Source organism: Cervus canadensis, chromosome 14 (assembly GCF_019320065.1).
Source record: "Cervus canadensis isolate Bull #8, Minnesota chromosome 14, ASM1932006v1, whole genome shotgun sequence".
Taxonomy (NCBI): Eukaryota; Metazoa; Chordata; class Mammalia; order Artiodactyla; family Cervidae; genus Cervus; species Cervus canadensis.
Window position 1 is genome coordinate 48,122,733 of NC_057399.1, and position 21,498 is coordinate 48,144,230.

Genomic DNA, 21,498 nt, shown 5'->3' on the forward strand with positions numbered 1-21,498 from the left:
ACTATCTTTTTTTACTCCTGAAATTTATTTGAAGACATGTTTCTTTCTGTTTCTTTTGAAACCTTTCCCAAAGTCCTAATGATGCAAAATACGTGGAGAAGAATGTTGTGCAGTTAATACCTTACTTGTTGGCCTTGTGGAGGGAGTCTTGAGTATGAGAGGCAGAGGCCCTGACCTTACAGAGCTACACTGGAGTGAGAACATTGCCATGAAAGATGTTGTTATAAGATAATTAGGTATTTACATTTGGGCCTTGGGCTCCACAGGAGAAGTAAAAGGGGCTGATGGCAATGACTTTCCTGGGATGCTCATTCAGACCACCTTCAGTCTCCCCAGGGAAGTAATCTGAAGTATGAGACTTGAAGAGTGAGTAGCAATCTGTTCAGTATCTCGTGAAGAGCAAACTTTCCCAGAAAAAAAAAAAAAAAAACATAACGTAAAAGTACAAAACAAAGCAGAGTGTACAGAGGGTCCCTGCAGCCGGAATGGTTCTGGGACTTTTAAAGAAGTGAACAAGACCAGAGTCGGTAGAGTGTACTGATGCAGGGAGAGTATGGCCGGGAATGACCCTGGAGGTACGGAAAAGGGCCCAGTGATAGACTTTTGAATGATGTTAGATTTTATCTTAAGAACCAAGGAAATTACTGAAGGTTTTAAAGCTGCAGAGCAACTCTGACCAGAGCAGGTGCAGGGAAATTCATGAAACCAGCAGTTCTCAAAGTGCAGCCTGTGGGCCCCTGCAGATCCCCGGGACACTCTACAGGGATTCGTGAGGTAAAATGGTTACTGTAATGATAGCCAGACCTTCTTTGTCATTTTCACCGCATTAACAACTTTTACTGGTGGTGCAAATACAATGCTGGGTATGAGTGCTGGTGCTGATCAAAGCACTGGCACCTCAATGTCCTAGTAATTGTCATGTTTTCACATATAATTTGCTTGAAGTTTGAAAAAACTACTGTCTCATTAAGAAGATCCTTAGTGAAACTGCAAGATGATGAATTTTATGAAATGTTAACCTTTTTAGTATACATTAAAAAACATTCTCTGGTAGTCTTTGTAATATGCTGTGTGATAAGCACGTCTGCTGCGTGCATGGTGATTGCTCTGAGGAGAAGCACTTGGATGATGATTATTTGAGTTATGAGCTAAAATTAACCACTGTTTTTTTAAAATCAAGTTTTACTCTAGAGAATGACAGTCAAATCATGGTGATTCAGAAGTGGGCATTTGACAGATATTTTCTTATACTACTTCTATTAATGTTATATGAATATTCTTGTTAACTTTAATAAATGAGACCAATCTATTTCCAATTCGTGTTTCCAGGATATGAATTCATCTCAATGTGCAACTTTTTTTCTGCACATTTGAGGAATAGTGATTTAATTTCCATTACTTACTAAATTTCTCATTTTATGTTTTAATTTTGACTTGCCATAATTTATCAGGATGATGATAGATCTCTAAATGATACTTTAAAATTATTTTAAATTATTATTTAAATTACTTTGATTGCAGGCATTGTGATCTGAGCACACAACTTATACACATATTTTTACCCTAAAAGAATTATGGATATTTTCTGTGTAAGTCTAATGTATGATAATTTTCATGAATGATTTATACATATTTGTAACAATTATATTTCCTAATCTAGGTTAAGGGCTCAAGAGTGTTGATCACTAATTTCCTCTTCTAAATCATATTTTTTTTTTTTCTAAATCATATTTTGAAATCTTCTCTTTATTACTTTTCTATATGGGCTTTTACAGACTGATAGCATTGTGCTGGGCTTCCCAGGTGGCACTAATGGTAGAGAACCTGCCTGCCAATGCAGGAGACAGAGAAGACCCCAGTTTGATCCCTGGGTCAGGAAGGTCCCCTGGAGGAGGGCATGGCAACCCACTCCAGTATTCTTGCCTGGAGAATCTCCATGGACAGAGGAGCCTGGCAGCCTATGGTCCATAGAGTCACAAAGAGTCAGACATGACTGAAGCAGCTTAGCTCGCAAGCACAGCGTTTAGGTAAAATTTCAGTGCTACCATTCTGTTCACGTTGCTGTATAACATTACGTTCTTTACTCATTGTTTTATACTATTGAAATTTAGTTCAAGCGTCTTTATATTTAACTATAAATTCAATTTGTTTCTTATATATATTGACCTACTTTCTCACATTTAATGTTTTTTTTTTTAATTCTCAAGGATATCAATGTTATATTAATGAGAAAGATCTGGTTTACATTAAATTGCTACCTCTAAGTATTTCCTTCATTATCCTTTCTTGCTCTGTTTTGGCTTGCCTCTGTGTTGTCCTTGTTTTGGTATTAAGTATTTAGTATTATTTGATTTTAGGTTTTTCTTCCTCTTGCAAGTTATAGTGAAGTTTGTGTTTTAAATAAATCAACAGGTTTTTTTTTTTTTATGTTTAAGCAGATTCTGTTAATAGTTATTATTTTAACGTTTATCAGCCTGGGTCTCAAATGTATTGGATTTATGCGTTACTTTTAACACGGCATTTACATGTTTCTTGACCCTTGTCATATTCCCTTCAGTTCTTCAACAGTCATTTATTTAGAGCAAATATATAATGTTAAAGCAATTTAGAGTTTCTCTGAATATTTGAGTGAAAAACTGAAAAACTAAAACTGCAAAATTTGATTTGAGACTTCCTTCTCCATTCAGTGGTTAGGATTCAGTACTGTCACTGCCGTCGGTCTGGGTTCAATCCCCAGTCAGGGAATAAAGGTCTCATCAGCCACGTGGCTGTCACAGCCAAAAAAATAATAAAGTTTACAAACTAGCTTCCACGCTGTGACTATTCACTTCTAGTTCTTATTAGGACTGTTGCTTTTAGTCAACATAGTAAAGATTCACAAGACACATGATAAGAATAGAGGTGCTTGTGAAGTTATGTTCAAGTATAAACAGAGGGGAATGTCTAAAAGTTAAATGAAAATAAACTGACTCCTTATCAAGAAAATAAAAATGTTAATTGTGAAAGCACTGAGAATGATGGTAAGTTGGATGCAGTTTGCAAAATGAGTGCCATGTATTCCAAATGTGATGCCTGGAAAAAATTTTGGAGTCCTGTGGTCAATGAGGCCTAATCAACTTGAATTAAACAATTCTCATTTTAAGGGGAAGCATATGAGGATATAGCAATGAGTCTGGTATTCTCATCTAGCTGTCAACTTGCTCTGAAGCCAGTTCCCATCCTGAGAGTCGAAATCTTTTTGAATGATGATGATGCTATTGCCATCATTAGACATCATGTCTCCTCATCTATTTTTCAAGGCATGTTGAAACTATATCCAGGTACATGTACAACTAAGGAAACAACAGGAACATCTGTGTTGAGTGTCACATAGACTCTCTGCTTTGTTGGCTACCCCAGAAGCTTTAACCCAGGTTAGGTCTGAGAGGAGAGTTTAAGTGGCAGGGGTTACTTCATCACACCAGGCTCTCCATCTGATCCTGGAAGTCTTTCATGGCCTTTCTTCAGGAATCCGTTATCCAGCATTGGACTGGAGCCAGGAGCAAGCTAAAGTACCGAGAGAATAAATATCTGAGGCAACCTTCCATCTCTGCGTCCCGGGTCCTCAGCTTTGGAGTCTTTCCTGACTAGTGGTGATGCAGTCTAAACAAATGATACTTGAACTGGAGTTACACTGCCATCTATGGGCTGTAGTCAAATACTGGCTTAGAGATTGGCTATATTGGTCTTCTTAAACTCAAGCTGGAAAGAAGACAGAAAACTGGAAATCAAAGAACATTTTGTTGTCCTGCCAATTTAAACACAAAGTAACAAATACAGAAGTGAAGCAAACTAAATTATCATTCACATAGTGATTCAATAATGTGAATTATATGTCTTTTAGAACCACATATTCATCTTTTTCAATAAAGGAAAAAAGTGGATTTTCATTATTACATGCATTTGCCATTTTTCCTCTATTTTTATACTCTTAGCCATGGACATTTTCATATCAATATCATTTTTTTCCCAGTGTATCAGTTTCCTGCATTAAACCTATCCATTTTTTCACATCGATAAAGTGAATTAATTATTTTTCTATTGTTTTATTATTTTTCTTGATGAAACATACTTGACTCTGATATATTTGTTCATGTTGAGTTACAAATGGTGACTAATTTAAAAAATAAGGTAAAGTACTTTTCTTATGTTCTTGATAGTATTTCAGAGCTAACATGTTTTCCTAGCAGGATTATAATTTTTTTCATTTTATTACACAATTAAGATCTTTTATCATCAGATTTTAACTAAATATAGAACCATTCCAGCATTGGCACTTCCAGTGATATCTTGTGAACTCCAAGAGGTGAAATGTTTTCTTATGTGAAACAGAATAACATCTAAAATCAAACACAAACTTTCCTTTTTTTGTTTCTCTGGTTGTATAGCTTTCTGCATGATTATTGTTTCGTCGCTATGTCATGTCTGACTCTTTGTGACCCCACAGACTATAGCATGCCAGGCTCCTCTGTCCAAAAGATAGTTCAGGCACGAATACTGGAGTGGCTGTCACTTCCTTCTCCAGAGGATCTTCTCGAGCCAGGGGTGGAGAAGACACACACTTCTCTTGTGTCTCTTGCATTTATAGGCATATTCTGTACCACCAGTGCCACCTCATCTGTTATATTGTAAGTGCAAATAGAATTTAATTAGCTTTAACATAGAGAAGCATCAGGATTAAACATGGAAATGTAGTTTCAAATTCTTTTTAAATGTTCTAAGTTTTGAAACATCTCTTTTGCATTTAGAATATTTCATTCTGTTATCATAATTAAGATTGTTTGCATGGAAAACAAAACAGAGAGAAGGATTTTTTGGAGTGAATATGCCAATCTCAATGAACACATTTTCCATTATACTATTAATTCAAAATTCAAATTTGGAAATCTTCAGCCATCAAGTAAATGACATTTAACATCTATCTCTTTTCCTGGTCTGAAGTAACCACTTTTATAGAGAATCAACGTGAGGCATAGCTAAAACAGAGCCCCCCATATCTATCTATCTATCTGTACATATTCATATATAGGTGTATCAACATTAAAAAAATGAAGATCATGGCATCCAGTCCCATTACTTCATGGACAATAGAAGGGGAAAAAGTGGAAACAGTGTCAGATTTTATTATCTTGGAGTCAAAATCACTACAGATGGCGACAGCAGCCACAAGTAAAAAAATGCTTGCTCCTGGGAAGAAAAGCTATGACTAACCTAAGCAGTGTGTTAAAAAGCAGAAACATCACGTTGCCGTAGAGGTCCATATAGTCAAAGCTATGGTTTTTCCAGTAGTTGTATGGATGTGAGAGTTGGACCATAAAGAGGGTTGAGCACTGAAGAATTGGTGCTTTCAAACTGTGGTGCTGGAGAACACTCTTGAGAGTCTCTGGGACAGCAAGGAGATAAATTCAGTCAATCCTAAAGGAAATCAACCCTGAATAGTCATTGGAAGGACTGGTGCTGAAGCTTTAATTGTTTGGCCACCTGCCGTGAAGAAAACAATTCATTGAAAAAGACCCTGATGCTGGGAAAGACTGAGGGCAGGAGAAGGGCATGACAGAGGATGAGATGCTTGCTTGGCATCACTGACTCAATGGACATGAGTTTGAGCAAGCTCCGGGAGATGGTGAAGGATGGGGAAACCTGGCTTCCTGCAGTTCGCGGGGTCGCAATGACTCGGATACAACTTAGCAACTGAACAATATATGTGTGTATACACACACTTGTACAATTTATATTAAATAAATGTACACATGTGTGTTGCCACTTTAACACAAAAGGATGAAAAGCAGAAGTTTACTTGAATTGCTATTTTATCCTGTATTATTTACCTTCCTGCAACATAAATGCTACCTCATCAGCAGGATGACAGAAAAACTAATCAAGTGACTGTTAGTGGTAATTAATAGACTAAGCATAATAATCTGTCACATATTTTATATAGTGTTTCATAAGTTGCAATTAGTTTTAACTGTTAACTTTTCATTGATACAAAAATTTTGTTTTAGTCTTTTTTGGTCCTTGCCCACAGCATGTGTGTGATATTTTTTCAAGATCATTTTCAGGAAGACTGAGTTCAACTTTCCATTTGCTATATTTAGATCAGAATGAGACTTGTGATTGTGGACCCAAATGGAAGACTCACTAATCAGTATTTCTTCAGTCATTCTCAAGTACTTGCAAGGAATTGCCTGATGATTCTTTTCTTCTCTCCTTTGGGTAGTAAGGAAACAGCAAGTAACCTATCTACACTGTGGCTATTTTCCTGTAGGCATTGTCTTTGGGGATCAGCTTGGATGTTTCTTTCAAACAGGCGATGATACTGTGAACTATGACTGGCATTCTTTTCATTTTCTGGAAGCTGAACTTGGAGGAAAAGCATTTGAGTCAGATTGTATTTTAACGAAGTGTGTGCAAGCAAGAATATTACTTCTTCCCCTCGACCTCTACTCAGAACTTCATTTGGACAAATAGTGCAAACGTGAAACGTGGTCTCATGCCCTGTCAAGGACAAACTAGCACGTGCCATTGGCACTTGTCATCTACCCACAAGGATTAAATCATGTGCTATTGCAGCTGCTGATTTTTAACACCCCTGGAAAGGAATGCAGCGTGGAAAGCATAAGTGAGGTGTGCTGTGAGCAGGGAAAACTGGCAGAACAAGTCTTCAGAAGGTTAGATGTTTTCAGGAGCCCATTTTATGGACCCAATTCTTCTGTCTCCTCATATCTAGAAAAGCACGAAAATCCTTCATGGTGATGACTGCTTCTTGTGACTCCAAGAAACCTTCATGACACTAGCAGAAAACTTCTGCAAAAAATAGGTACAGGATTACATGTACTCTCCCTTCACCAAAATCACATATATAGCTCTGTGCCTCTTTGGAACAGCTTCTCAGAGCTATCTTATGTGCTGTCTCCAGGGCTACAGTCCTCATTTTTGGCCCCCAAAAAACTTTCTACTTTCATGTTGTACATTTTTGAAAGTCAGCACCATGACCTTATTTTTCATGCATTCATCACCCAATAATTTCACAACTTGATTGCAATGAGATTCCCATGAGGATAAACCCAAGCCATGGAATGTGAGAGGAAGTGCTCTAGCCCTATGTAGTCCTGGCGTTTGGAAACATCCCCTGTGAGCCACCAGCCTTCATCCCTTTACTGGGGAGTGTAGTAATTCAAGTACCACATTCAATTTGGAGTCACATGTTGTTGATGAAAAAGGCCACTGAACAAAAGGTGCCTGTGTCCCCATTCAGTTATTCATTTCAGTTCAGTCATGTCCGACCTCTTGCAACCCCGTGGGCTGCAGCACCCCTGACTTCCCTTGGTCCATCACCAACTCCCACAGCTTGCTCAAACTCATGTCCATCGAGTCAGTGATGCCATACAACCATCTCATCCTCTGTCGTCTCCTTCTCCTCCTGCCTTCAATCTTTCCCAGCATCAGGGTCTTTTCCAGTGAGTCAGTTCTTCACATTGGGTGGCCAAATTACTGGCATTTCGGCTTCAGCATCAGTCCCTCCAATGAATATTCAGGACTGATTTCCTTTAGGATTGACTGATTCGATCTCCTTGCAGTCCAAGGAACTCTAAAAGGGCAGTCCAACACCACAGTTCAAAAGAATCAATTCTTCAGCACTCAGGTTTCTTTATAATGCAACTCTCGCATCCACACATGACTACTAGAAAAACCATTGCTTTGATTAGACAGAACTTTGTTGGCAAAGTAATGTCTTTGCTTTTTAATATGCTGTCTAGTTTGGTCATAGCTTTTCTTCCAAGGAGCTGGTGTCTTTGAATTTCATGGCTGCACTCAGCATCTGTAGTGATTTTGGAGCCCAAGAAAATAAAGTCTGTCACTGTTTCCATTGTTCCCCATCTATTTTCCATGAACTCTTGGGATGAGATGCCATGACCTTAGTTTTTTGAATGTTGAGTTTTAAGCCAGCTTTTTCACTCTCCTCTCTCAGGTTCATCAAGAGGCTCTTTAATTCTTCTTCACTTTCTGCATAAGGGTGGTATCACCTGCATATCTGAGGTTATTGATATTTCTCCTGGCATTCTTGATTCCAGCTTGTGCTTCATACAGCCCAGTATTTCACATGATGTAACCTGCATATAAGTTAAATAAGCAGGTGACAATATACAGCCTTGCTGTACTCCTTTTCCCAGTTTGGAACCAGTCTGTTGTTCCTTGTCCGGTTCTAACTGTTTCTTCTTGACCTGCATACAGATTTCTCAGGAGACAGGTCAGGTGGTCTGGTACTCCTAACTCTTGAAGAATTTTCCAAAGTTTGTTGTGATCTTCAGTCAATAATAGCTTTGGTGTAATCAATAAAGCAGAAGTACATGTTTTACTGGAGTTCTCTTGCTTTTCTATGATCCAAAAATGTTGGCCACTCTGGTTCTTCTGCCTTTTCTAGATGCAGCTTGAACATCTGGAAGTTCATGGTTCACGTACCGTTGAAGCCTGGCTTGGAGAATTTTGAGCATTATTTTGCTAGCATGTGAGATGAGTGCAATTGTGCAGTCGTTTGAGCATGCTTTGGCTTGCCTTTCTTTGGGACTGGAATGAAAACTGACCTTTTCCAGTCCTGTGGCCACTGCTCAGTTTTCCAAATATGCTGGCATATTGAGTGTGGTCTTTCACAGCATCATCTTTTAGGATTTGAAATAGCTCAACTGGAATTCCATCACATCCGCTAGCTTTGTTCGTAGTGATGCTTCCTAAGGCCCACTTGACTTCGCATTCCAGGATGTCTGGCTCTAGATGAGTGATCATACTGTCCTGGTTGTCTGGGTCATGAAGATCTTTTTTGTATAGTTTTTCTATGTATTTTTGCCACCTCTTCTTAATATCTTGTGTTTCTGTTGGGTCATACCATTTCTGTCCTTTTTTGTGCCCATCTTGGCATGAAATGTTCCCTTGGTATCTCTGAGATACCAAGATTCTTGAAGAGATCTCTAGTGGTTCCCATTCTACTGTTTTCCTCTATTTCTTTGAATTGATCGCTGATGAAGGCTTTCTTTTCTGTTCTGGCTATCCTTTGGAACTCTGCATTCCAATGGGTATATCTTTCCTTTTCTCCTTTGCCTTTCAATTATCTTCTTTTCTCAGCCATTTGTAGGGCCTCCTCAGACAACCATTTTGCCTTTTTGCATTTCTTTTTCTTGAGGATGATCTTGATCCCTGCCTGCTGTACAATGTCATGAACTTCCCATCTGTCGTTCTTCAGGCACTCTGTCTATCAGATTTAATCCCTTGAATCTATTTGTCACTTCCACTGTGTAATCACAAGGGATTTGATTTAGGTCATACCAGAATGATCTAGTGTTTTTCCCTACTTTCTTCATTTTAAGGGTGAATTTGGGGCTTCCCAGGTGGCTCAGATGATAAAGTGTTTGCCTGCCATGTGGGAGATGGAGTTCGATCCCCAGATCAGGAAGATCCCTTGGAGGAGGAAATGGCAACCCACTCCAGTACTCCTGCCTGGAAAATTCCGTGGATGGAGGAGCCTGGTAGGTTACAGTATATCCGTTCTGTATATAAAGAATCGGACATGACTGAGTGACTTCACTTCACTTCACTTTGACAATAAGGAGTTCATGATCTGAGCCACAGTCTGCTTCTGGTCTTGTTTTTGCTGACTGTGTAGAGCTTCTCCATCTTTGACTGCAAAGAATATAATCAAACTGATTTCAGTATTGACCATCTGGTTATGTCCACGTGTAAAGTCTTGTCTTGTGTTGTTGGCAAAGGGTGTCTGCTGTGACCAGTGTGTTCTCTTGGCAAAACTGTTAGCCTTTGCCCTGCTTCATTTTGTACTCCAAGGCCAAATTTGCCTGTTATTCCAGTTATCTCTTGACTTCATACTTTTGAATTCTAGAGGGCGGGCAGAAGACAATTGGTTACAGGAGGGTGTGGGGGGCGTTGCTGACAAAGTGAAAGGTTGTAGCCGCCATGAGACTATTGGCTGTGCCTCCATGAGAGTACTGGCTGTCCCTTATGATTTGGGGGCGGGGGATCGGGTGGGGTGGGGTTGGTGTGGGGTGGGTGGCTGCGTGCGTTGCAATCAAGGCGGAGTCCAGTGGTGGCCAGGAGACTATCGGCTGTGGAACAATGGGAGGGCGTTGCGCACCAAGTGAAACACAGAGGCAGCCATGACACTATGGCTCTGCTGCCATGGGGGGAGGGGGCGGGCGTTGCGCTGAAGGACCGCGGCTGCTAAGTGACTATCCACTGTGGGCCCGGCTGGAGCGTTGCTCATGGGTCGAATCCCGTGAGGGCTAGGAGATGATTTGCTGTGGGGTGACGGGAGAGCGTTTGCAGAACAAAGTGGAACACAGTGGTCGCTATGAGACTATTCGCTGTGGGACTGTGGGAGGGCGTTGGGCACAAAGTGGAACGTGGTGGCCGCGATGACACTGTCCGCTCTGGGCCGATGGGAGGGCGATACCCGGCACTGGCGATGGGAGGGCGATACCCGGCACTGGCGATGGGAGTACAGCCCATGCGACCTTGTGACAGCGTGAGGACAAAGTGAGCACGGGGATCAGAGAGGAGACAGTTGTTTATGGACCGACGGGAGGGGATGCGCGCACAGGAGGACCCGCCGTTGCAATGAGACTTTGCTAGGGGACAGTGGGAAAGAGCAGAGCTCCAAGGTAAACCCGGCTGTGGTGATGAGACCTTGGGCGATGGGAGTGTGGCACAGCTTTGAAGAAAAGTGAAAGACCACGGTGGAGTCGGGACTACTGGCGATGGGAAGACAGGACAGCGTTGTTGTGCATGAAGGGAAAACCAGCGGCCGTGAGCCTAGAGGCGATGAGACCGTGGGCGGGAGCTGGACACAAAGGGGTAATCGGCGGTGGCTTTGAGACTTTGGGCTTTGAGAAGAGTGGACGGCGGTGCCGACAAAGTGAAAGCCAGCACCGGCGATGAGACATTTGTCCATGGGACGCTGAGAGGGCGTTGCGCGCAGTGGGAAACACTGTGGCCGCGATGAGACAATTGGCAGCTGGACGATGCGAGCGCGGTGCGCACAAAGGGGAACCTGGCACTGGCGAGGAGACAGACGCTTCGCAAAGCCACGATGGGAAGGCGTTGTGCAGAAAGTGAAACACGGTGGTGGGAGGAGACCTTGGGCGATGGGAGACTGGGACTGCATTGAAAGAAAGTGTAACCTGGCGGCGGCGATGAGCCTGTAGGGAATGGGTCGGCGCGAAGGCGATGCGTGCACAGGAGAACCTGCCTTGGCGATGAGACTGTGAGTGTCTGCGCTGGGAAGTCAGAGGGCGTCGCAGACAAGTGGAAAACAGCGGAGGCGGTGAGAATACTGGCGATGGGACCATAGAACCGCGGTGTGGACAAAGTTAAACCCGGCGGTGGGGGTGAGCCTATGGGCGATGGGAGATGGGAGGGCCTTGAGCAGGAAGAGGAGCAGGTGGCATCGGTGAGACTATAGGCTTAGAGCCATTCTGGACAACGTGAGAAACAGCCAAGGCCATGGGACAGGCTATGGGACCCCGGGAGTGCGTTGCCCACAGAGGAGAACTCAACGGTGGCCAGGGGCCAAAATAACCATGGGACGGTTTGGGGGGACTTCCTGGGGGTGAGACAGAGTGTGGCCACCACCTGGGCAAGTGACCAGGAAACAGTGAGCTCCTGGAATGCTCTGGAATTTTCAGAGTGTCTTTCAAGGATTCGGCCTTGAAGTGGGGGAGTTGAGTATTGAATAGCTGAAAAATAGGAATATTTTTAAAACACAGCAGTTTATTTTTTAATTAATTTTATATTTAATTAATATACTTATTTTAAATGAAATATTTCACGTTTACAATTTTATAATAAATATTTATAAGGTATTTAAAATATATTTTTGTTTAACAATAGCATTTTAATAAACATTATTTAAACTAAATTTTCTTTGTATTAAAACAAGTATTTAATATACTTTTACATTTCTAGTTTTAATGGATGTAAACTTGATAATATTTTTCATGATTACTTTTCACTTACTTTTAATTGAGAGAATTACCATGTTTAACAATTTCTAGTGTCTCTGTGATAGTCTTAAGTAATTTTTAACTCATGTTCCTGAAAGCTCTTTCTGAGGACTACATTGTTGGAAATCAGGCTTGGAGTCAACAAACAACTAAGGACATTTAAAAGGTCAGAATTTTTCATTTACTTTAGTAAGAATTTTATAAACTGTATGGAATCTGCCCGTATTTTATTGGCATCAAGAAGGCTTACTTTGTAAGACTCTCAAATGTAAGGTGATGTACATTTCTCCATAATTAAAAAAGAGAAAAAAAACCCCACATCATATCAAGGAGCCCTACAACATGAGCTGTCTGGTACATTTAAAGAAGTGAAGGAGATAAGACCGGGTAAACTGTATGGATCCATGGAGAGTATGCCTATAACTTGGACATTCCACACGGCTTCCTTGTATTTTAAATTCCTCAAAGGCAGAGGCCAGAAACTCTACTACTCTGCAGGCCTGTTTTGCAATGAATGTCTCCAAGGTGCTCGGCAATTTTTAATATGTGTTGTCACATAAGTCAAGTTGACATTGAAACTGCCACGCTGACTTTTGTTTCATAAAGAATTTATTTCCCATATAAAAGTTTAAATAAATAAATAATACATAAATCATTTAAAAAGTAGCTTACAGTCTTTAACTGTCCATTGAAATCCAGTGCATTGCATTGTCAGTTACTTCAAGAGCCTCCGATCGTTGAAGAGTCTCACATCAAAGTCACATTGTCCATTCCCAGAGCCACAGGTGGGAGATGTTCAGTCACGGAGGTACCCTGTTAGGCTCTTGAGGAAAGAAAAGTTCGTGAGTATTTGCACTCGCACGACTGTCCAGGCACAGCTGTTGTACTCCATGGACTTCAGGTACTGCCCAAGGTTGAAGTAATATTTCTTCAGGTGAAGAATGGTCATGTCTCCCGTAGTGAAGTTTTTCTTCTGCATGATTTCCTTCTGTATTGGCTCCAGATGATCCATCTGCCCTTGGAGTTCCACAAGGAGGTCCTCAATGATGGTGTCAGACCAGCCAGTGCTGGAGAAGTCTCTGGTGAGAATACTGAAGATCTGCTGGAGCATCTCATAGATGACCAATACGACATCTTCCTTCCGGAACTGCTGTGCTTGCCTCATCTCCTCAGGGACCTGGAAGTCCATCCTGACCTCGAGGCAATGTTGAGGAGTTGAAGGTAACTGCCGCAGGAGTTTCTGACACACCGCAACGCTCCTCCTTTGCTGGAATCGAAGCAAGCTGTAGTTCATAGAGAGAGCTGTGGTGGAGAAACACAGCAGGAGAGCCATCTGGAGGAGGCACCGGTAGGTCATGATGAAAACAGGCACAGGGCTACCTGTTCTGCTAGCAGATGCTGAAGCTGAGTCTTCAAGAGTTTGCAGAGTGAATGTCCTTCCTCCTTGAGTGTGTGCTACTTAAATAGGATGGCCCTTCATTCTTTCTATTTGAGAGGAATTTCCCACTTTCAATTCTCCCTTTCAGTTTTCCTGTGTCACTTAAATTATTAGTTGCCTCCAAAACTCTTTTTCTTTAAGCTCCTTTCTATTTTAATATATATATACCACAGGGAAAAAAGATACACAAACTGAGAATTTCTAATGTTTTTTAAAGTTTCAATGAATTGCTGAATGTTAAAGAAAAATATAAGCCAAATCTTTTGAACTAGATTATTACAGGATTCTTTCATTTGGAAAAGATTTTTCTTTTTCTTTTTCTCTTTTCATATTATGAGATTTGGGGAGAGGCGGCCTTGTTTGTAAGAGAGTTTTCTTTTTCATAAGAATTAGGTTTAATTCTCAATTCTGCTATTACCAAACAATAATACCTGCAGTTTATGATTTTAAAAAAGACACCTATTTTTTCTATCTATAAGAGAACAATGTTAAACTAAGTTGATGAACAAGAAATACATGATATATGTATGAATTAAATACATGCAGTTTATGACTTTAAAAAAGACACATTTTTTTTCTATCTAAAATAGAGTGATGTTCCTGGAGGGCGGGGGGGGGGGGGGGAAGGTTCCAGAGGGAGGGGATATACCTTTGGCTGCTTCATGTTGATATGTGGCAGAACCAACACAGTATTGTAAAGCAATTATCACTCAATTAAAAATAAATATATTTAAATAAAAAGAAAAAAATAATGTATATAAAAAACAAAATAGAATGATGTTAAACTAAGTTGATCTGAATTTTTTGGAGGCCTTAGCCGTAAGCAGCAAGACATCACATAACTTTATCAACTTTGTTGTTGTTTTCCAGTCGCTAAGTCAGGTCTGACTTTTTGCGACCCCGTGGAATGCAGCATGCCAGGTTTCCCTGTCCTTCAGTACTTCCCAGAGTTTGTTCAAACTCATTATCACTTCATGGCAAATAGGTGGGGGAAACAATGGAAACCTGACAGACTTTATTTTCTTGGACTCCAAAATCAGTGCAGATGGTGACTGCAGCTAGGATATTAAAAGACCACTTCTTTTTATATGAATGTGCGATTTAAATTTTTCTGGAGGCCACATCAGAAGAGTAAAAAGAAACTAGTTAATTTTAACAGTATATTTTATTTAACACAGTATATCTAAATGTTATCATTTCAACATAAGCCAATATAAACTTATTAATGAGATAGGTACATTCTTCTTTTCCATAGTGCCTTCAAAATACAGGACATACTTTCAGTCATAGCACAGCTCAGGCTGGACTAGTCAAGCACCCAGTTGACCACATGGGTTGTTGCCTCCATGGTGACCAACACAGCTCAAGATGGAGGGAGCAGTAGGAAAACAAGATCAATATTAAAAATCAACCACTTCTTTTTATATGAGCAATTAAAAGTTGGAATATGATATTTAAAAATGATACCACTGACAATAACATAAAAAGTCTATTACTGAGGAACTGTCATAGTCGGAGGTGCCTAAGAAGACGTGGCCATTAAAGGTAATGGGGCATCCTAAATGACATCCCAGAACAGAAAAGGAACATCAGGTAAAAAACTAAGGAGATCTGAGAATTCCCCAGAGATCTAGTGGTTGGGACTCTATGCTTTCAGGGCAGGGGGCCCAAGTTCCATCCCTGGTCAGAGAACTAAGATCCCACAAGTCTCACAGCCAAAAATAAGAAAATAAATAAAAAATTGCTGCAACCAGTGTGTGTGGGGAGGGGGAGGAGAGACATTAGGGAGTTCTTAATAAAGTGTAGACTAGTTAATGTTTATTAATATTTGTGACTGGCCTGGGTCTTTGTTGCAGCAGGTGGGCCTTCTCTGGTTGGAGCAAGCCTGGGCTGCTCTCTAGTGGAGGTGCTCGGGCTTTGAACCGTGGAGCTTTCTCTCGCTGCCGAGCACAGACTCTAGGGCTCGGACACAGTAGTTGTGGTGCGCAGATTGAGTTGCCTCACAGCATATGTCATCTTCCCTGACCAGGGATGGAAGCTGTGTCCCCTGCATTAACAGGCGGATTCTTAACCACTGGACCACCAGGGAAGTCCTAGACTTTAATCCTTTTTAATGTAGCACTGACAGGACAAATTACTTTCACTTTTGGCCTCTAAGTATAAGTCTATAATTGAAATTTGATTCAAATTAGATGGCCAGAAACTAACAAAAAATAGAAGCTTTCTCTGTTACATTGAGATTGTCTTTTTTTTCATCTTGATCATCAATAAGGATTAAGCAACTTGTCCAACTAATTCTTCTGAGTGAGCAAAAGACATGTAAGCATGTGATGAGGTGGTCAGCATCAGTGAGAAGGGAATACAGAGTCTACAGTGGGAGACTGCCAAGGCTGCCTCCTACTGAGACTCACAGTGTCATTTAGTGAGCAAATAGTTATTTAGCAAAAGTTTCTTAACCACTTCATAAGCAAACAAAAGAAGCAAATGCTGCCAATTGATTGAACTATTTTTAAAATGTCTTTCAATGAAGTTTTGCTACTGGCTTGATTAGATAGTCCTCACATTCTTTCTGAGGTTTTTTCCCCAACATATTTATTACTTACTGTTGTTGCAAGAATGAATGAAGCAGTTTTTTCATTACGTTTCCTACTTTTTAATGGAGTAGGTTTTCCTTGCATTTTCATACACAACAAGTATCACAAAAATTTTGGTTGTTACTCTGGCTAGCTTTACAAACATTATATCTGAAAGTATTTGGTTGGATTTTCAAATTTTTAAGTAAATGTATATTGTCTGCAAATAAAAATTTTAAAGGACTGAAAATGTCAAGTGTGATGATCATATAGAGCAATTGCTATTTGGCGTATAAATTTTACTTTAAAAAACACTTTGTAGCATAGTTGAAATATGCACAGCCTATGACCTAGAAAGTCCAGCAATCAAAAAAAAATCAAGTGAATATGCATCAGGATATAAGTAAAGAATATTTATACCAGCACTCTTGATAACAGTACCAAACATGAAATGACATAAATATCCCTTAAAATGGCATCAATAAATACGTTGTTATCTATGCTTATAATAGGTTTGTTAATAACACGATGTAAGAAACACAATGCTTGCACAAACATAGTAGTGAGTAAGAGAAACTCAACACAAAAGAAAACACATGCCATTTGTATAAATGTATACAAAATTTAAAAATAGGCCAGTCTAAACTGGAGACATTTTGCCTGTGAAGCTTCAGGACCACGATGGGAAGTCTGTCTCCAGCTTGAGGGAAGCTGACTCTGCCCAGGCCGGGGTTGCCCTGTGCTCACAGCTGACAGCTGGGGGCCAGCGCCCCTCCTCAGGCCTCCCACCGGGTGTGGGGATGGACAATGGGCAGAGAGATCTAAGTGCCCTGGTTGCAGTCGTCTCTCTTCTCCTTCCTCACACCCTGGACATCTTGTCACAGGCCTTGGATAGACTGGTTTCCCAATTTTTTTCTAGCTCACTTCAGAATGCAGCTGGAACTAAGTTCTTGGCTAAAGGCCTCTCTGCCTAGCTCTCCTAACTCCTCTAGGACATACCCAACCAGAGGATTCTACATCTGCACCCCTGTCACTCTCAGAACGCTCCCATCAGAAGGTCGATGGCCCAGGAACAGTCGGGAGCAGCCCATGCCTTGTTTTCAGTGTTTGCTGCCAGGACCCGCTGCTGCTGCTGCTAACTCAGCCTGGCCCTTTCAGAACATGCCCGTCTGCATCAAGCCTGCATTTACTTCAGATCCCAGGCTGTTCTCTGAGCTGGACATTAATTCTCAGAATCACTATCTGGGGTGCAGTGAGCCAAGGCAACCTAAGTTTGAGAAAACAGTTGAAAGGACAACACATTGGCTGCAGCTGCTGAACAAGCCTCAGAGGCCGCCCTCTGCTGGCATGTGAACAAGTCCCTCTGTGTGGGTTCTGGGTTAATTTCCTGTCGCTATTGGCTGCAGCTGCTGAACAAGCCTCAGAGGCCGCCCTCTGCTGGCATGTGAACAAGTCCCTCTGTGTGGGTTCTGGGTTAATTTCCTGTCGCTGAGGCAGTTTCTGAATCTTCCTTAAAGTGAAACAGCCCAAAGCAAAGCCCTCTACATACTTAAAATGGACAAGTGACTTGAGTTTTGTTACATCATCAGAGATTGTGTAATGAACCCCAGAAGGCCAAAATAGCAATGAAGCTGATGCAACAAGTGAAAAGGAAACTAAATGCAAGCTGCCAAACGGGATTTCAGGATCCAGGCTGGGAATCCCCTCTGGCCCGGCCTCCTGGCTGAGTTCAGTGCACAGCGCAGAGGATCACCCTGACTGCCTCCCAGACGCCTGTGTCTTCCTGGCTGAAATTCTGAGCTCCTAAACTCCAGGGAGAACCAAGAATCCAGCAAGGGTGGGTGTGAGTCCTTGTAGGCAGCTGGGCTGTGTGCCACGTAGGAATGTTTCCGTCTAGAACTCTGGGTATTGTGCAACAGGCTTGGCCTCGTCATCCCAGTGAATGGCTATTTCTCCTCTCACTGTGCAGTGCGTGAGCTGCAGGAACCTGTCTCTGAACACCTCTCTGGGAACTGCCTCATCTTCCTGACCACAGTCCCAGAACGTCAGGAAATAACCTTCTAACTAGATTCAAATAAAAGAGTTAATATGTAAGGAGCACTTAGGACGTGTCTGGTATCATTCTGAGCGTGTGCTACAAATTAAAGCAATTAATCTTACCACACTTTCAAGATAAGCTTTTATGATTATCTTAGTTTTGCAGTTGAGAGATAATGCAGCAATTTACAACTAGGCAATCTATTTTTATGTACTAATGAAGAAAAATCTTAAAGATCTATTTGCAAGTAAATATAAATAAATGAGAAACTGAAGTAGATGAAAAATTGATATTTATGTGATATGTTAGTATATCCATATATATATATTTATTAACTACATAAGAAAATGTCTAGAAGGGTACCCATTAAATTGTTAACAGTATAGGATTAGGGTGCATCCTCCTAGAAGTCAAGGGTAGGCATTCCTTTGTATGACTTATTTAAAAGTTTATCAATAAAAAGAAAAGTTTAGCAATGACATGTGTGTTTAAAATATATAAATAAGCTTAAGAAACCCTCTTTACTTCTTTAGAGTCACATTTATTATGGCAGCTTCTGTTTTTCACATCTCTTAGCTGTCTCTGCAATCCCCAACCTGCCTTGTTCTTCTTGCCTCCATTTGAACAATTTAGGAAGACTCTTTTCTCAAGTGGCCAAGTGTAGAAAACTTACTCTGCCTTCCTCATCCTACTCCAGGATCCTAGATTCCACATATGCAGATTGACCTCCCATGATGTATGTGCTGCTTCTGCTGCTATGTCGCGTCAGTTGATTCTGACTCTGTGCGACCCCATAGGCCGCAGCCCACCAGGCTCCCCTGTCCCTGGGATTCTCCAGGCAAGAACACTGGAGTGGGTTGCCATTTCCTTCTCCAACACATGAAAGTGAAAAGTGAAAGTGAAGTCACTCAGTTGTGTCCCACTCTTAGCAACCCCGTGGACTGCAGCCTACCAGCCTCCTCCGTCCATGTGATTCTCCAGGCAAGAGTACTGGAGTGGGTCGCCAGTGCCTTCCCCACAAGATGTATGTGGTTCTCCATTAATCCTTGAAGGCGCTCAGGTTCTTATAGGCCCCAAGGAGGCAACTGTATCCATGACCTGGGCTTTTCTCCACTCAGCTCCCTCCCACCTCTAATCTATGTCTCAAGAATCACATTCAGTCCCTCCTCAAATTGTCACTTGCTCCTTCTATGACCCAGGGTGGGTAACCCGGTTCCCTCTTTATTCAGGTGACTTCAGTATAGATTTATCTTGTAGGATCAAGCTTTGGGTTAGATTTTATTCAAAGGTGTGTGCAAGTCAATTCGTTTTTTTCAAATTACTTTTATTTTCTCTACTGAAAAACAAGAGTAGTCTTATACAATATAGTACAAAGCAAATATCTTATGAATGATAGAGATTTAAATGCTATGAAGAGCATAAATATTTCCAATAATTTAAATAAATAAATATTACAACTTTTTAAGATATGGAAAATGGATTCTGAAATCTGTTTTAAACAGTTACGGTAACAAAACATTTAACATATATTTAAATAATGCCATATATTAACTATCACTTATATTTCATCTGACACAAAAACAGAGTTAAAGGTTGCACTTTGAGTCTTAGAAAATAGCCATTTAGTTGACCAGATGAACTGTTTTCGGATTCAACATCTTCTTTATTTGCTGAGTTTTCCAATGAGCTTGTTGACAAAGACCAAACACCTTCTGATTTCCACGCTGACAACCTCCCAGGCACAGCGGCTGTATTCTTCCTCTTTGAGATACACACTGATTCGCTGGAAGTAACTCTTCCCAGCCAGTCTGGAGTTCTCACTCCCTAGAGGTGAGTGTTCCGTCGACCTTCCCTCCCTCAGACACGTGTCCAGCTCCTCCAGCTGCTGATCAAGTCCCACGAGGAATCTGTCCAGGAGGCTCTCGTCCCGACCTGCAGAGGAGCCCGAGGTGCTGAAGAGCTGGGAGGTCAGCTGGAGCGACCCGTGCACAGCAGCTGTGGCTTCTGTCTCCTCAGCCTGGCCCGTCCTCCAGGGTCTGAGGAGATCTGGTCAGTCCTGTCCCTCAGACAGGACACGATGGACACTCTCTCCATCTGACTCCAACGTGTGAAGCTTTCCAGATTGCCGCGGCTCGCAGGCAGCTCGCAGCCCAGAGAGCACGCGGGGCTGGAGCAGAGCATCCCCAGGGCCAGCAGCAGAGACACGGGGAGGGCCATGGGGACGCTGGGGGCTCTGCAGGGCTGCCTGGAGGGAGGTGTAGGCATGTTCTGAGGACTTGGGGTGATGGGTGGCTCTTAAAGAGTGAGCAGAGAAGCTTTCCTTTTCTGGGTTTTTCCACATTCTGCCCATTCCTTTCTTTTTCTACTCTTTGTAATGAAGTGAATCATAAATGCTAATTTTTGCCATGAGTGCCTGGAGTGGGGGGGACATCAAATCATGCGTGCCGCTGTGGTTGATAGCTACACACCCATATGTTATGCTTCTCACACCTGTTAGTTGTTCCTGGGAGGAGTCTGGTCAAAGTCAGAGAAGAAAGAAAAATTCATACAAAATGGTGGCTTTTCCAGGTCACCAAAAAGTGTTCATTATGAAAAGAGCTTATAAGAGAAGCTTTTGATTTTTCTCATTTTTTCCTTATTTACCCTTTTCTTCCTTCTTTAAAAAATTTCAGTTGATATCACCTGAGTTGGCCTTAAGCTCACTGAAGACATTATAGGGAACAATATCACTGACATCATTTGTTAAAAATGAGTTATTTTGCAACTATAATCCACAAGGCACTTTTTAAGGTGCTGGTTGTCCTAAAAAATGCATGTTTGCATGTGTTTATTTCTCTTTCTCCTCTACCACTGCAATATTTCACAGGATACTTTGCTTCAGTCTTTGTGTGATAATACAGATAATCTCATCTCCTTAAATATTTCACTGGGAAGTGATCACCTACCATACACTCAGGGATACTGAGGTTGCAATTACATTCAACCCTTGTAATGGCATGTCTTTACCAATTCTGTAAGGTATAGATAATTTTTAATAATATTAATGACAGAAATTTTTACCTGCAGCCTCTCAGCAAAGTGTTTTTAATAAACATTACATTAATCTTCACAGCTTCCCTGTGAGATAATTACTATAATTATTGACATGTTTGCAAATAAGGAAACTGAAAACTCAGATTACTTAACTTGCTAACAGTCAGGATTAACTGCATAAGTGGTACTTGACCACTAAACTATTCTGCTTCCATGTTATTTCTCATTAACCTTAAGCATTCTCCTTTAGCTACACTGCATACAATTGTACTTAAGTAATCCATCTAACTATGTAACATTTGACTGCCCTGAGAGACTGTAAGCTCCCTAAAGGCAGTAATGCCACATGTGGAGTGTCAGCAAGGTGTC

At 41.3% G+C, this 21,498-nt stretch overlaps 1 protein-coding gene across 1 annotated transcript; it reads right to left on the reverse strand.

Annotated features, from left to right (window-relative positions):
* Positions 1 to 12,843: 12,843 nt before the first annotated feature.
* Positions 12,844 to 13,561, reverse strand: LOC122453395 (interferon beta-2-like). The gene has a single exon (XM_043487398.1). The coding sequence runs from the start codon at positions 13,402 to 13,404 to the stop codon at positions 12,844 to 12,846; it is 561 nt and encodes a 186-aa protein (XP_043343333.1). The 5' UTR covers positions 13,405 to 13,561.
* Positions 13,562 to 21,498: the final 7,937 nt, after the last annotated feature.